At 43.7% G+C, this 17,508-nt stretch overlaps 1 protein-coding gene across 1 annotated transcript in view; it reads left to right on the top strand.

The window, feature by feature from the left end:
- METTL24 (methyltransferase like 24) overlaps positions 1 to 17,508 on the top strand; it is a 114,766-nt gene that overhangs the window by 22,887 nt on the left and 74,371 nt on the right. Inside the window, exon 2 of the mRNA XM_022554302.3 lies at positions 11,399 to 11,497. Within this exon, the coding sequence (XP_022410010.3) occupies positions 11,399 to 11,497 (99 nt within the window). The remainder of the gene's footprint in view (positions 1 to 11,398; positions 11,498 to 17,508) is intronic.

The raw sequence follows: 17,508 nt of genomic DNA, 5'->3' as shown, positions 1-17,508 counted from the left end.
TTAGTATGAAACAAATAAAATTTAAGGCTAGAAATAGTTTCTGTCTTCTGAATTCTATAACTTGTTTATTTTTAAAGCTCTTCCTGTGGATGGAAGTTTGCTTGTTTTTCTTTAATGCAAGGAGTGTTAGTGCTCCTTTCTCATACAATTAAGAAATATGGTCAACATTTTTCATCAGTTTAGATCTGCTGTATTTATTTTCACAATCTGTCCCCTTTACTCTTTGTTATTTCCAGTTTGAAATGGGGAAAGGGGACTGGGCCAAGGTCAGATGACACTTTGGCAGCTTCACTTCTAACCTTTGAGAGTCCCTTTCTCTTTCACCAAAGAACTCTCAGTTCAGAGAGTTACAAACCCGGTAATAATTGACCTCCGAAAAGGTCTGCTTCCTTCGGCAATTCTTCGTGTTCCTGAAAAGGGCCAGTTAATGATAAGCTTCCATTTAGGTTTGAAGCTTAAAGTGCTTTTGGTTCCAGAGTTGTCCAGCCAGCTCTCTCTCTGCCTTGTTTTACACTGCTGGTAGCCTCCCACAGATGAAAAAGAAACATTTATTGGGCTGCTTCTACTTGTCAGACACTATAACTTACAGTGCACTCAGACAGAAAAATGTTCTATAAATATAGAATCATGTGAGGAATGTCCCAGAACCAGAGTCTTATCTCTAATTGTCAGTAGGATTCATTCAGGCTACCAGATACTATATCATAATCAAAAGGGCCAGAGAGGCAATATGGACAATATATATGGACAATATAAAGGTGACAGTTAATAATGAATGAACATACACTTAAAACTGAGAAACACATATATGCATACATACACACGTACAAATATACATACATGAATAGTTGTGTGCAACCGATGGCTTATAGTCATGAGATATGACAGCCTCATCAGGAAACTGATGATACCCTTGAACCGTGGTGTGTGGTTTTTCTGGGGTCCCGAACCCCATTTTCCTGTTTCTCTCCCACCCACCCTCGGCTGTCCTACTCACGGCAGAGCACCTTGTCTTGCTTGCTACGTCCTTTTTCAAAGGAGGCTACCCAAGCATCATCCAGTGTCTCTGGTTGATTTCCAGGGATGGCTTTGTGTCCCATCTATGCATTGTGCCACATGCAGCTGCTGTTCCCCCTGTCAGCCTGTGGGGTGGCTATTGGATGCTGCAGCTCTGCATCTCAGATGTGGTCTCTGGGATGCATTCTTTTTGCCATGATCCCCATCTCCCTGCACTTGGTGATGCTGGGTGACGCATTTTAATTCTTTTGGTAATAAAAATCATGTCTTGTTTAGACTGTAGAACTGAAACACTTTCCCTGTGAAACTGCTCAGCAGCACTGAGCCTTGCCACTGACAGGCTTTCTGCTCAACATTGTGCCACAGAGCCTCTTTAGAGGTTCGGAGGCTGAGAGGCTAAGGAGGCATCTGCATGGACGTGACTGGCAGCCTCAGGATCACACTGAGGGAACCCATGGGGGGACTTGTGGTTTGGCATGAGGTTTGAGGACTCATGTGGCTCATGAGAGCCACCAAAGAGTCCTGGGTACCACTTATTGTACAACCCTGGGTCCCAGGTGAACTTATGGGGAGGATGGAGATTGCTGAGCAGGTATTGGGGGAGCAACCCCTTTTCCTCTCATGCCCCCCATTTTCTTGTTTCCCTTCTCTATTCCTCTCCCTCCCTCCTGGTGGTTTTCCTGTTCTCCCTGCCCTCTGCTAACTCCATGTCTCCTTTGGCTTTGGCAGCTACTCAGGATTCAAGAATCCTTGAAATAACACACCATTGTAAAGCAATTATACTCCAATAAAGATGTTAAAAAGAAAAAAAAATCCTTGAAATGGGTTTATAGGGGTCCTGCAGACCATCCATTTTGAGAGGGTAATGTTTTGGGAACTGGTAAATAACTTGGGGGATATTAACTGGCTGGAGTTTTCAAACTGAAGTAAATCCATGACCTCATAACAGATTGATGTTGATTCAGATGATATTAAGCTTCTAAGATTCTGAGTCCCAAGTCTGGGTAACTTATATGTTTTGAATACAGTGTGCATGTATGTGGAGGGGTGTGTGTGTGCCAGAGAGAGAGAGAGAGAGAGAATCCTTAAAAATGTGATAAATGATGTTTCTACATTCGTTTTTGCTTTCTTAGGCAAACAGTCTTGTATAATCTTACTTTCATAAGACAAATGAAACTCCTCCCTTCCTTTCATGGTTGATGTGTAACCCTAGTGAGATCCATGATTTGACATTTGAGTGCCTACTGTGTATGCAGATGTTATATAGTTTCTGTATCATGAAAATGAATGAAAACCTCTGCATTTCACTGGATCTACTCCAGGAATTTGGCTTCTCTTTCTGTTGTCAATGATAAAAACCTAAAATACATTATATATTTTATTCTCTTCACCATCCCTTTGTGTGTTTCAATCTCACCCAGACTTGAACTGTTTTGCCACACACAGAAAACACAGTGAATTTAAAGATGTCAGTTTAAGAACAAAACCCAACTCAAATTAGTTTGGCATTTCTTTCCAACTTACCAGGATAACTTAGAGAATAAATCTAGAGCTGAGCATTTATTCCTCCTTGTCCTTTTATTTTTTATTTTATTTAAAACATTTCTTCCTAAAAGTTATCTGCTTGAATGATAGTGCATTTTTTCTTGTCAGAGTTGATTTGATTTCTGGTTCCCTTGCCTCCCAGCCTACGCTCTGTGTAATGTTGCAGAGGCGGCAGATTGATGGGGATGGGATTCACAATGTGCTCTGGATTTGGGTTTCAGTATGTGTGCTTTCTGCTGCCAAAGACATTTAGCAGATGGACTTGGGGAGGTGGGACTGGGCCTTGACAGGGAGGGGACCTCAGGGTAAGAAGCCCTTTTGAGCTCGGCTGGCTCTGCCTTTCCCATCTAGCCATTTGGACCCTGGCCCACTATTAAGTCTATCACAAGATTAAAGAGACTGAGCTTTTTGTTGTTGTCAGTGTCTTTAGTTTTCAGCAGTTTAAGATGTGTATGGGCATAGATTTCTTTGTGTCTTTCTGTTAGGGGTTTGCTGAGCTTCTTGAATCTTTAGGTTTATGTCTAATGTCAAATATGAGAATCTTTTAGCCATTATACCTTTAAATATTTTTTTCTGCACTGCATTCTTTCTCTTCCTCCTCTTGGATTCCAATAACTGAGTGTTAGACCTCTTGATATTGTCCACAGGTCCCTGAGGCTCTTTTTATTTTTTAAAAAAATAAATTTATTTATTTTGTTTTTGGCTGCATTGGGTCTTCATTGCTGCACGCGGGCTTTCTCTAGTTGTGGTGAGCGGGGGCTACTCTTCCTTGCGGTGCGCAGGCTCCTCATTGCGGTGTCTTCTCTTGTTGTGGGGCATGGGCTCTAGGCGCACTGGCTTCAGGAGTTGTGGTGCGCGGGCTCTAGAGCACAGGCTCAGTAGTTGTGGCGCACGGGCTTAGTTGCAGTGTGGCATGTGGGATCTTCCCGGACCAGGGCTCGAACCCGTGTCCCCTGCGTTGGCAGGCGGATTCTTAACCACTGTGCCACCAGGGAAGCCCTCATTTGTTTTTCAAATAATGTTTTCTCTCTGTTGTTCAGATTGGATACTCTCTATTGATCTATCTTCAAGTTCACTGACTCTTTTTTGTGTTACATTCATTCCGCTATTGAGTCCATCTCCTGAGATTTTTATTTTGTTTATTGTATTTTTCAGGTCTGAAATGTCCATTTGGCTCTTTATATATCCTATTTCTTTGCTGAGACTTTCTATGTTTCTGTTGGTTTCAAGAGTGTACACTATTACTTCTTGGAGTATTTCTGTAACAGTTGCTTTTAAGTTTTTGTCAAATAATTCCAGTATCTGTGTCATGTCATTGGCATATGTTGATTGTCTTTTCCCCACACCAATTGGGATTTTCCTGATTCTTCATATGCTGAGTAGTTTGGGGTTATATCCTGGGTATTTTGTATGTAATATCGTGAAACTCTTGAGTCATGTTTAAATACTATAGATAATGTCCATATATTTGTTTTTATAGGCACTTGACCTGGTTGGGTTCAGGTCTCAAGTTCCAGCCAGCCTTCTATGGATTATGGTTTCAGTATCAGTTCTGTTTTCAAAATCTTTGCAGTGTTCTTCAGATCTGTCCCACATGCATGACACCAGTGGCCAGTCTGGCACCTGGTGGAAGTCTGTCTGTTAGCTTGGTTCTCAAAGTTTTTGATACGCTAATGGTTCAGATGCACGTGCAGATGCAAGTATCTAGGTATCTGGGGCGGGGAGGGGATTGTTTCTAGCACGTGCACTGATACCAAAATCTGTGGATGCTCAAGTCTCTTATACAGTGGCATAGTACATTCGGCCCTCAGGATCCCCAGTGTTCCGCATCCACAGATACCGAGGGTTGACTGTATTATCTAGCTCCCTGCATTTCTGAACCTCTGGCTAGAAAGGCTAGACTTTAGTTACTCTTGCTCTGCTTGTGTTTTATGGCACCCTTCCCATGAAGGGAAGGCCAAGCTGCCTGAGAAGAGAGAAAATACTCAGCAGGGTTTGGGGCCACAACCTCAGATCAGAGAAGAAACTTCCCTTTCCTCAGTTTTAGGTGCTTGCGGACTCCTGCTGTGGCTTCCACCACTGCAGTGGGATTGCCTGGGAGTTGGGATGCTAGAATGAAGGAAAAGAAATGCAAGGAGAGAGGGAAATGGGGAAGCCCCCTGCTTTCTCTGAGCATTAGGAGACCCCTTCCCTCCTTGAGCCTGAACTAGAGGGCTTCTCCTGGAGCTCTCGGTCTGCAATGATGTCCACATCCAGTGTGCGGCTGCCTGAGTCGGGGCTTGAGGGGGATACCAGGAGAAAAACAGTGGTGACCTCACTGCTGGTTCCTGGTACTTTTGAGTTCTGGCCTTCAATCTGCCTGCCAGTATTTACTTTTCAGATTCCTCAAATGGCTGCCCTCTGCATTCTGTCCAGGTTTCATTGCCATATTCAGTGCCAGACACAGGGTGCGGACGTGCTTATCCATGTTACCCAGAACTGAAACTGAGATATTTTTTTTAATGAAATTTTGCATGGGGTACCTGAATTTTAAATGTTACCATAAAGTGTGTAACTGACCCCTGCTCTTTCCAAAGCAGGACTGATTCTGAGAGAAAGTCCTGTTACATGAGATTGGTGGGGAGAGACATGTGAGCTGCCACCCACAGACTCTGGGAGCCCCTAATCCCACTCGAGCGAAGTCCTAGAAACTATGGTTATCTCAGGGCATTCCAGAAAGACAGTGGCTGGTGCTTACCTAGATTCATGCTCTGCCCAGGTACAATTTTGTGCCTCCGCCTCCCCCAACAACTCCCACAGCCCCCCTTCTCCTTCTAAAAAGGAGCAAACAATTTCCTTCAATCATTGTTTCCTGCCCACTGACAGATGCTCTTAATTAGTACAGAATTGCAGCAGAATTGCCAAATAAATAGCTTTTGCTTGTTTTGAGTTTGTTTTTTTTCTAGAAAGCTTAGGCTTCCCAAAATCAACTCATCACACAGGCTCAGCGTATTGTTTAGTTTGAGTCAAGGACTCACAACCTTGTTCTTTTCCACAGGCACAACCACAGCACAGAAAATCAATTGTTAGCTGTCTCTCCCAGCAGAAAATTGCTGGTTCTAAAACCATTCAAGAGCTTAGTAGCTGTGGGAATGCGCATTTGAGAGTATTGAAACATCGTAAAAATATCCCAGACACTCTACCAATTATCCATCACAATAAAGAAACTGATTATTTAAATCACTTATCATACAGTTTCATCCCCAAAGAACTGTAGCATTGAAACACAGAGGAGTGGGACCATTAGACTTCTTCTTTGGTTCTTATTTTAAAAGAAAGTAAAAAACATGCATGTACAAAACTTGCTTGTACAACTGATGGTGGAACTGTTGCTAATTGGACAATTTCTGTGTGGCCTGCATGAGGTCATTCATGGGTGTGGGGAAAATGGCCTCTGAAGAAGGAAGCTGTTGTTCCAAATTTCAAGGCAAAGAAAGCTTTTGCACAAGGCAGAATCGATGATTCTCTTTTCAGGTCATGGGTGGCTCTGCTTTTATATGTGTGTGTATATATATATGTACATATATATATATTTTAATGCAACCAGTTTTGCTTGGGGCTTATGGTCTTGAGTTAATATATTTCTATTATATGCATACATATAGGCTGGTAGGCAAAAGAGTATTTTAAAAGATTGCTTTATTTTTTGCATTATCTTTTATTAGTAAAATCTTGGAATTCAGTTTCTTTGGCTTGAAAGAATCATTTTCTTTTTTCAAGAAACAAATTTGATGCTGAAGTCATAAATTATAAAAATATGTGGAAGCCTCATGGCTGTGCTTGCTGCGGTCTTTAGAGCCAGATCCATCATCTCTGTGCACCAACTTGGGCTGACTCAGTGATCACTTTTTACCCTTTGGGAGGAGATGCTCAGATGTCTGCAAAATAACCCCCAAACAACATGAGTTAGTTGTGTATAGAATCCTTTGCTTAGTGTTAATTTTTGGAATTTTTTTCTGTATAATCAAAACATTTCCCCTCGTTAGAAGAAACCAGTTCACTTTGCAACGCATGTTTCCTGGAGGAAGTGCAGGATGAATCTTTCACAGACGAAAAGGGGTGGGGGCTGCTGCCTTTCCTCAGAAACCTGGGACCCTGCCTTTTCTGGGATGGCTGTCTTTGTTGTGGGAGGGGCTCCTTTGAACGACTGGCCTGGTGGTTTAGGTAGGGGGCCGGACCACAGATTTGCAAAGGAATTGGACAATGCCCCCCTACCCTGCCCACCGCCCCTGCAGGGGCTCAGGAGCCTGGCCGCTCCCCTGTGGCAACACATTGTGTATGCTTCATTTGACGTTTCAGCTCAAGCCTGCCGGGGACAGACAGACCAGCCCCCAATGACCCCAGTGACTGTACTTCCACCACCTTCTGCTTAAGCTGCTCCTTTACCCACCTGAAGAGGAAGTGGGGGTGACAAAAGGGACTGGGAATCTACCTTCCCACCCCCTGGGAGTGAGGGGGGTAGCCTTGCCCTGGCCACTTGATATTTGGAGCACATGGCTAATGGTGGACGCTGGCATTTTAGGGAACTGTTTGAGGGTAAAATCATAATGATAAAATCTTTTTAAAAGAAAAAGATGAGTTTTTTTGCCTTGTACTAGTAAACACCAACCACGGGTATTTTAAGGTGCTCAGAGAATTCTGTTTGTGGGATCTTTGAAGGACAAATATTGATGTGTGCACTAGAGAATTAAGACAAGTGATAATTGAAAGAGATGATAAAAGCTAGTGGTTTCCTTGGGGAAATAATCACAAACTGCTGTCACACTGATGCCGATGAGAACATTACTTTATGTGAAATGTTTTTTAAACAGCTCAACCAAAGCATTAAGCCGGAGCACTTCTGAGGGCATCTGTCTGCTGTATATTTCTATTATATCCCCACCTGAGGCCCCTCAACTTATGTTATTCACCATTCCAGCTGTCGCGTTTAGCTTTGTCGTGGTCAATGCTCAGTGAAACTGAGAAATATCAGATAGCAAGATGGATACTGCTTGTGGATTCTTAAGATAATTATATAGTTTTGTCATGTTGAGTCACCGTATGGATTCACTGTTATTGATCTGTGACATTACTTTCGTGTGTTAGCCCAGGTTAAGTGCTTCTACTGTTTTTAAGTTGTCTCTTTAATGAGAGTTTTGGGCTTCTCACATTGGAGACTGCTTCCTATAATCTACATTTGGATTCTCTGGCATTTATTTTGGAGTGGTACTTGGGTACTTCTCTCCGTGACCCCATTGTGCCCTGTAGAGATTTCAGTCAAAGCTCTTGCAGAACTTCATTGCATTTATTGGTGTACACAGCTCTGTCCTATATTAAATTGTAACCCAGAGCCTGGCACGAGGCACAAATGGCCACTGAATGAATGAATGACTCCCTGGTCAAGTCTCAGTGCCTCTTTCCAGAGATGCTGTGCAGGAGGCCTTCCACTTGCCTGTCTAGAGCCACTCTCCATCCTGCTCCTCCTGCTCTGCACCCCCTAGGCTGACCTGTGGGCCAACCACAGCCTCCCTCTTCTCTAGCTTCTCCTTCGATTTGACAGTTAGGGTGGGTATGTAATAGGGCTGGATGTGATGGGATTGGCTGTGTTCTTCCATGAAACACCTTCTCCGTGCAGTTTCCCTCTCTGGGTTCCACAAATTCCTCCCCCTCCTTGCTCCTTCAGGCTCAGGGTTTGTAAGGGCTCCCTGGTGCTACCAGCCACAGGTATTGCATTACTCCTTATTTGTTTCCTAAACTCTGCCTACACCTTTGTATTATAAATAGTCTCTCTATTAAATTCTTCCCACTGTATCCTGCTGGGACCTGGCCGATATTTCCCCAGTCACCCAGATGACAAAGTTGTTTGTAACCTAGATATCATAATCTGTGTCTCTTGCATTATTTCAAGTAAACACTCTCCTAGGCTGGTCTACAACCAAATTAGAATCAAGTAGAGCAGGGGTCAGCAAACTACAGCCTTGCAGGCCCAATCCAGCCTGCTGGCTGTTTTTGTAACTGGAGTTTTATTGGAACACAGTCCTGACCATTTGTTTACTTACTGTCTTTGGCTGCTTTTGAGCTACAACAGGCGGTGAGGAATTGCAACAGAAACTGTATGGCCTGCAAAGCCTAAAATATTTGCTGTTTGACCTCTTATAGAAAAAGTTTACAGATCCCTGATTTAGAGGAAAACCATAATGTGGGAACTTTATCATTTTCATCAAGACGCGCCTGGGCCAGGTGCCAGGGTACTTTTCAGGGTCCCACGACAATGATGTGGGGAGTTTTAAACCCCAGGACTGGACAAACTTGCATGCAGCATTGCGTTGCTGTGCTGACAGCAGCGGCAGCCTGGGAAGACCCTTTTTGTCATTATGTCATTTATGATTTCATAATTAAGTAATTTCCCAGAAAGAATGACTTTCCCTAACGTTTCAGCATTTCCCTGTCAAACTTATCTTGTATGTATCTGTCTCCCCCACCAGACTGTGAGCACCTCCCAGGAGCCTCCAGGTGTTGTTCCCACGTGTGCCGACCAGTGCCTGGCACAGAGTGGCTGATGCTCAATAAGTATTGTTTGACTGAATGCTAGTCAACAGCTAATTTAGAGAAGGAACAAAGAAATAGGGGGTGGGAGCCATTAACTGGGAAGATACATTACTTAATGTTCTCAGGCTCTCTCTGACTGGAGTCTCTTTGCCTACTCAACCTTCACAGAACAGGAACAGCTATATGAAAAGCCTGTTTCCCAAAAAAAGGTGCCCCTCAGGGCAGACTGACTACATAATTTTCAGGGCTCAGCACAGAATAAGAATGTGGAGGCTCTTGTTAAAAAATTATTAAGGGTGTCAGCACTGAGCCAAACACAAGCCCTTCTAAGACTGTGCAGGTTGCATGCCCATGAAACTGTCCCTGCCTTAAGGATTCCTGAGGAAAAGACAGCCTGTGGGAAATCATTGAGGGTTTTTTCAGTCCAGAGGACTGCAGGGGTCTCCGCCACCGTAAGGCAGTGCAGACCTGACTAGCCAATAAGACTGTGGGTTCTGGGGACTTGGTGCAGTGATATGAGTCTCATAATGCCTAACCTGGAATAACGCCTTACCACTTACAAAGTGTCTGCATTTATCTCTGACCCTCATGCCAGAGTGTACTCTTCTTCCCCAGGCCCACACACTTGGCTCCACACTGACTAACCTGCTTGTCCCCCGCTCTTCCTTGCTTTCCGTTTAACCCCAAGTAACCTAGGCCACCCCATTTAGGGGCAAAAAAACCATAAATGTACTAAAGTGCCTCAGGGCTAGCCTGTTTCGATGTTTCTTTGTGGGTGACAGACAGTTCTTGCCATAATACCTGTCTTAGGCTATTCTGGCTGCCATAACAAAATACCACAGACTGGCTGGCTTACAAACAACAGAAATTTATTGCTCACAGTTCTGGAGGCTGGACGTTCAAGATTGGTGTGCCAGCATGGTTGGGTTCTGGTGAGGGCCCTGTTTTGGGCTGCAGATGGCTGACTTCTCTCTGTGTCCTCACATGGTGTTAGGGCCTAGGGAGCTATAAGGAGTCTCTTTTAAAAGAGCACTAATTCCATTCATGAAGCCTCCACCCTCATGACATGAGCACCTCCCCAAAGTCCTACCCCCTAACATCATCACACTGGGCATTCAGATTTCAACATAGGAATTTGGGGTGGGAGACAGACGTTCAGACCATTGCAATACCTGACTGGAGAACAATGTGTGTACATGAACAGTCCCTTTATTTTGTCCCCAGAACCCTCCCCTGCCCCTTTCCTCACCTTAAAATGGGGTTTAGGGGCCCATCTTAACCACTCTGCAGGAACCCCTGTGCCCAGACCCCCAGAGTCTTTCCTGACGCTAGATGTTCACCCTGCCAGCTGCTGGGGCTTCTCCCTGCCCAGGCCCCTGCACTTCCGCATCATACACTCTGGGCAGTACTCTGCCCTTGGGATCACAGTGAGCCTCCGGAGGTTTCCAGGTGGTGACAGCTATAGGCGGGGAACTTGAGCTCTAGCAAGGATTTTATGACTAGTGCTTCCTTTTGATTGGAGGGGTCCCCATTTTTTATTCTTCTAGATCACCACTACTTTCCTCCAACCCTTCAGCCACTCTACCCTTGCTGTAAAAGGGGGCTTAGGGTTCTGATCCCCCTGCTCCTGGGAGCTCCTCATGTCCTCAGCTGAAAGCTGGAGGTTGTCTCACAGTGCTAGAAGGCCACCCTTGCCAGCTGTGGTAGTGCCAGCTCCAGGGACTGTTGGCAGGTGCATGGTCCAGACGACAGGTGCATTGAGGTCTAGAACTCTGGGTGCCGCCCGCTGCTTGCTCGGGGGGAAGGTGCCCAAGCGCCCTGAGGATTCAGGCATTATGGGACCATGACAACAAAACTGGCCTCTAGGAGGCACCTATTTCTGAAGCTCTAAGCCTTGGAAACCATAGTAGGCAGGGGAGGTTTTCTCCACAACGGGGAGCGGCTCCGGGTAATACAAAGCCGCAGCTGAGAGAGCCTGACGGGGTCGAGTGGAGTTTACCTTTGATCAGAAGCTCGAGACAGACATCCCCTCTAGCTTTTGCAGTCTCTTGCTTAATCTGGTAGCTGGGCTTTCTCAGGCCTCATTTGTCTCCCTGTGATTGATGTGGCCTTACCTATAGCAGCTCCGAACCAACTCCCTGCCGCAAAGTGCAGCCGTGTTTGTTTTGCAGGCGGCTAGTAGTCTTGCTTCCCTGATGCTCTGCATCCTGCCCACCCCCATCCCAAGCTCCTGATACCTTACACACTGACCTATGTTTTCTCCTTACAGGGTCCCCGGTGGCATATAGACCTCCAGCCTTGGGCAGGCCCTGCTCGGTCCCTGGATGAAGAAGCCTTGAGGTTCCTGAGATACATCAGCACCATCCAGGTTGTGTTTCAGGCACAAGTGGGTATGGAGACTCTGTAAAAGACGCTAATTGCCCCCTTAAAAATTTTATTTATTTATTTATTTTTGGCTGCGTTGGGTCTTAGTTGCGGTGCACAGGCTTCTCTCTAGTTGTGGTGCATGGGCTCTGTAGTTGTGGCGCACGGGCTTAGTTGCCCCATGGCATGTGGGATCTTAGTTCCCCAACCAGGGGTTGGACCAGAGTCCGCTGCATTGGAAGGCGGATTCTTAACCATTGGACCACCAGGGAAGTCCCACTAATTACCCCCTTTTAAAGAAGGCTGGGGAGTTTCTCAGTGCCTCCTGATAGGGACTTGATAGAGTTTCTGATGCCTTGCTGCTTAAATATATTCACTCACTTAGAGGCATATAATAGATGCCTTCCATCTGCTTCGGCATCTTATCCCTTCCAGGAGTATCGTCACCCTGAGATGTTTTAATGATTCATCCCGATGTGTTTTAAAGATCCACTTTAGAAAATTGTTTTGGAAAACCATGTGAAGCGACAGATTCGTGCCCATGAGTAGGCAGTCCAGTGTGTCACAAACCAAAACCATCATCTGGAGGTTCAAATTCCATTTTGTATTTGGAGAAGTCTGCCTTTTCGCTTTTCTGCCACAGAAGCTTGGCAGACAGGGATGCATTAGGCCAGAGAGTAAAGGAGGCTTTGCAGGCAGCAGGAAGAGAAGCTACTGAATCCGAAGACTCTCTGTTCTTAAGGCACTTTAAATCATTACTGAGCACTGGCCTTCATTAGTGACTTAACACATTGTGGCAGCTCCTGCCCCGGCGACCCGAGCAGGCAGAGACCCTCCATTAAGGAGAGTCTATGGCTCTTGACATATTAATCAGGAGGTTCCATTCTCAAGTAGCCTGATCCTGAGGAAAGAGAGACGGAAAAGAAAATCAAGGCCCGAGGGAAACTTCGCCCTGAACTGAGAGGTGCTAGTAAATTAGAAACTCAGACTGCCTGTGAAGCTGCAGCTGAGGAGGCTGCACTATGGGGCTGGTATGGCACTGGGGGTCCCTGGGTCTTTTGATCTCCCTTCGGCCCACTCGCTCTTGGCAACCCACTTCCCCTCCCAAACCTCACTGGCGGCCAAGCCCGTTTTTCATCCATGGGAGAGCATATATTTCTGGAATTTTAGAAGGCTAGTTTAGGGGTAAAAGCAAGTCCCATTTCTCATATGATGCAGTCAGACAACCAGGAATTTTAATATTTGTCACCTAGACATGGAAGTAAAAGCTTGTTGAATTCATCATGAGTAATGGGATGATAAATTGGTCCCTGTGCTTTACATAATTTCATCTTATTTTGCTGCTGCAAATTAATTTGGTGGACTTACACAGACAATTAAAATACTGAAATTTTAATTTTATAGTTTGGTTTTACACGAAGAATAAGAAGCTGGATCTCTTAACTATGACTACAAGAAGCCCTTAAAAGCCCTAGAGAAAAATGAGAGGTGTTAAATTTATGAGTTGAATTTGAGAATTGTGAGCTTCACCCCCCAGTATAAATTGACCACATGAAAGCCTCTAAATTCTGTTTTATATGTATTTCAGGTTAATGTTCTGTAACTTATAAAAGGCATGTTAACTTAGAAGAAGCTCTTGAGGCGTGAAAGTGTTGTTTCAAGCCCCTCTTGGAGTTTTCCCATGAGTTATGGGCTGAGAGGGAAAAAATTCTTTAAGAAAAGCATCCTGTGATGTAGCTCAGTGTTGTGACCCTGGGCAAGTTATTTTGCTTGTTTGGCTCTGGCTGTTCTGATCTTGAAAACGAAGAGATTGTATCATATTATTTCTAAGGTTCCTCCCAGCTCCGTGAGCCTGTACTTTGTTAAGACTAGTGTAGAATTGTTATTAACCAAGTATTACTGAGCACCTACTATGTGCCAGGAGCATAGGCCTTGGGAATACAGTCTCTGCCCTCACGTGGCTAACAAACTAGTTGGGAAGGTAGATAAATGGACATATAATTATTATTCAGCTTGATGAGTATAATAATAGAGAGTTGCTTGTTAAAGCTCGCTAGAAGATTTTTTCATCCTCTAGAAAGAACAAGATAAGGTTCCAGACCTCACAATTGTTTTGCAATCAGAGGTCATTTTACCCAGTTAAAGTCCTGTGCTTTTGTGTGCTTCCAAGTCACTAGACCAGCAGGTGGGAGCTCATCAGAGATGACACTAACTGGTTTAATCAGAATCCTACTGACCAATGCTCCCTCCCCCTCTCTGTGTAATGCAGAGTTTTTGGCTGCTTTGGGAGCTTATGCCTCATTTAGAACTCATCTTGACAATGAAAGCCTACAAAGCTGGCAGAATATTAGAGTCACTATTACCTAAAATTTTCACAGTTAGCAGTAGTGAGTCATAATGGGCAAGGGAAAAAAAAACCCAAAAAAACCCCTCTGTAAGCACTTAAGCAAATTCCACCTCCATCCTCTTACACTGCTTTAATATATATATATATATTTCCCTGAAATCCGTGTTCAAGCTTGTACAGCAAGGCCTACCTAGCATTTGATATGTTTATCAGTTGATTTATTCATTCCTCAATTCAGCAGGCATTTGTTGAGTACCTGCTCTGTGTATGACGCTGTGCTAGGCACTGGCTGGGATGTCAAACCGGAATTAAATACCCCCCCCCCCACACACACACTGGTGAACGGTTAGCATGCAAGAGAGCCGTGTGTTCTCTAACAGGGTGGACAGATGGGGTGGGTAAACTTCCCCAGGCCAAAGGAGCTTGGGAACAGAAGCACAGAGCAAGGTATTTGGGTAGAGTGGGCATAATATCAAGCTCAGTTTTACTAGGTATTGTTATCTAATGTGAAAGGCCATGGTTACATCTCTGAGTTCTGGAGTAGACGATACACTGCTGCTAACAAGCAACAGTTAAATCATAAACCCAGTGCTCTGTTCTAAAGGAAGGCTCCAGATCCAGCTTTTTATGGCAACCCCCGAACCATATGCCTTCAGGAAGCATGGCTTGCAGTATGAAATTAATCTAAGCAACAGTTGCTGTTTTAAAAAGAAAAAATACGTTTTAAAGTCAGTCTATCTATCTATCTAATCATCTACCCATCTAACTGATTGTAAGAATGACATAAGAACCTATGGATCTAGAGATTCAGATTTTACAAATTTTACAAACTTTTTTACAAGAAGTTTCTATTATATTTACTGCTACACACATGCACACACACACAAACCGGGATAAAAGCAACAAAAATACAACTTTTTCCTTGATATTTTACCTTTCAAAATAATGTATTTCATTAACATACAGTTTGATTATTGAAGTAATTCTTGCCAAGTCCCCAAAATTTAAGGCCTCCCTTTGCCAGATTCTACTTATGGGTTGGCAGAAATGCTGTTCAGGCTTTTGGGATACAAAATGAAATGAAAATAAATTAGATCCCTCAAGTTAAATAACTAAAAAGCATTTCAGAAAACACTTTTTCCTGGAGTCTATTTTCCTTTGTCCAGGCTTAATTCTGTTTATATGGCTAAAATTACAAGGGGAATTAGAGAGAGGGAGAAAAAAACCCATAATTACCTGAGTTAGAGCTTAGCTAGGAGTTACTGCCCTCGCTGATTTTACTCACAAGAGAGTTCATTGAAGCCCTGGCCATAAATCTTAACAAGAAAGATTGAAAAATCAATATTTAATTAATTTTTAGGAGCTGAATTTTACTGAGTCCTTACTCCTAGTTGTTTTCAGAAGCTAATGTGTATAAATGAGATGGTTAATAAATGGTTAAAATTTCTGTGTTCTATTTTTGAGCTAGGAGAGGAAAGGGGAACATTAGCAGATTGAATGGAAAAGAATGTTTTTCCAGTAGGGATATCTGTGCAAGATGAAGTCTGTGGAGGAAGAAGAAATGCTTAAAGTGTTAACTTTAATAGAATAAAACCCCACTCCTCAAGGTTCAGTGGAGGAGCAGCTGAACTCAAAGCCCTCTATCTTGACCATTAATACTTAGCAGACTCTTGGGGGCCTCTGGCTAACTGTAGGGGCCGCCTCTCTGGCCCTTTGCTAGGGGTGAGGTTGGAGAGGCTGCTGTTTTCAGTTGAAAGCTCTGGCCCAAGTGTAGCCTCTTCCCTTAATTTGCTAAGGCACAGGTGAGGCCAGGCTGGAACATTTCAGTGGGACTTTACAAAAGGCTGCCAGGAAACTCACAGGACCACCTGCGTAACAATCACCTGGGGGAGCTTATTAAAATGCATGTTCACGTGCATCGGCCTCAAAGATTCTGATTTTATAGAATGGAGTGGGACTCAAGAATTTGCATTTTTAAGTATTCCCACATCCATCAGAATGTAGGTGGGCCACACCTTGAGAAACGCAGTGGGAGAGGCTAGAGTTAGGTTTAAATGGTGTTGGGAGGGTACTATGAACAAGTACCTGCGAATGTCAGTCTCCTGATCTGTCTTTTGGAGGCTCTTAGGGAGAGTACATACAAAGAAACAATAGCAAATCATCATACCATTTTAATAAATAAATAAATCATCATACCACTTTAATAAAAATACCCCCAGGAAGCTGCCCTAGAACAAAAGGTTTAGTCTTAAGAGATCCAGGCACGTCTTTGGGGCCCACCAAACTGCCTGGGCTTAACTAACTGCCTGCAGGAGCCAGGGCGTGGAACCAAGTTCCAGTGAAGGTTGAAGGCATCATAATCTACCTACTAGTGAAAACCAGCCAGATGAACATTGAGCTTTGAGTAATTAGATTAGCAGCTTCTCCTTTGGGTGGGTGAGTGGAGGCAAGAAGTGGGCAGGCAGAGGCATAATTTCCATTTATTTGTGGGACAATCGTAGAAAATGAATTATACAAATTAACATGTTGATGGATCCAGTTAATAAGTGTGTTCTGTACTAGTTGCTTGAGAGAAGATTCAATTCCATTTTCTATTATCACTTTTTTCTTTAAACCATGGCTGTGGATAGAGAAGTATTGAGAGCAAGATACTGGGTTGAGGATATTGACAAAAATTAATCAATAGTGAACCTGAGAAAGAAATGGAAAATTTTATTCAGGCCAAACTGAGGATTATTACCTGGGAGATGGTCTCTCAGCTCTGAGGACTGTTCTGAGGAGGTTAGGGGGGAGGTTAGTAGATATATGATTTTGACAAAGGGGTCCGTGCAATCAATAACACATCTTGGTAGAAAGTTACTATTAATAGCAAGGAACAGGTATCTTAGTTAATAGTTATAGTGCTTTTCTAAGTATGGGCAGATGCAAGAAACAGGATTCATACATTTTCCCCTGAAAATATCTAACTATCTGAAGGCCTATTCTGCCAGTTTTTCCAGAGCACAGAATGTCTCATCCTGATTTTTGCCCTGAATTCCTTTCAGGGTGTACTGTAGGTCAGTGACTGCAGTGGCTAATGAGATTCTTGTAGAACTAGGTGGTGGGCAACATTCTTTATTCTACAATCCCCTCCCTTTTGGTCTTAATTCTGACCAAGGTTTGGGAGGCATTTCATGATCAATTTGTCTCACGGCACTAGGAATGCTCATTCCCAGGTCAGTCAAGGATTTCATTGATAGGCTACTTAATGTGCTATTACTGGACTTGGCCCTGTTAAGTGTAGTCAAAAGCCTCTGGACCATCTGTCTTTCTAGTCTGTTATGGTCTAGGAAATGCTTGCTCTTGTTGCTTCTCATGTCCAAAGTTAACACTATTACAATCTTTGATCTTACAGGACTATATATTTGGTCAGTTGTTTCAAGTCATCTAATCATCATTAATTTTATTGAAGGCTCCATCACACATATGGTAGTACTACAAGAAACAATTATCTTGCAAAATAGGCAGACTACAAGTAATATAGCTAGTAACATTAATAAGGTCCTAAGTATTTAAGCTAAGAATTTCCATTAGTTGAGGCCCAGTATCTCCCCAGGTCATCTGACCCAGTCTGTTCTGCACCAGTCTCTTATCTTTAAGGGGAAAGATGTATTTGCATTGTACATAAA

This window comes from Delphinapterus leucas, chromosome 12 (genome assembly GCF_059928025.1).
Source record: "Delphinapterus leucas isolate spDelLeu-1000000601 "Yukka" chromosome 12, BTC_Dleu_Yukka2, whole genome shotgun sequence".
NCBI lineage: Eukaryota > Metazoa > Chordata > Mammalia > Artiodactyla > Monodontidae > Delphinapterus > Delphinapterus leucas.
The sequence above is the reverse complement of the archived record's forward strand: the minus strand, read 5'-3'. Positions and strand labels throughout refer to the sequence as shown.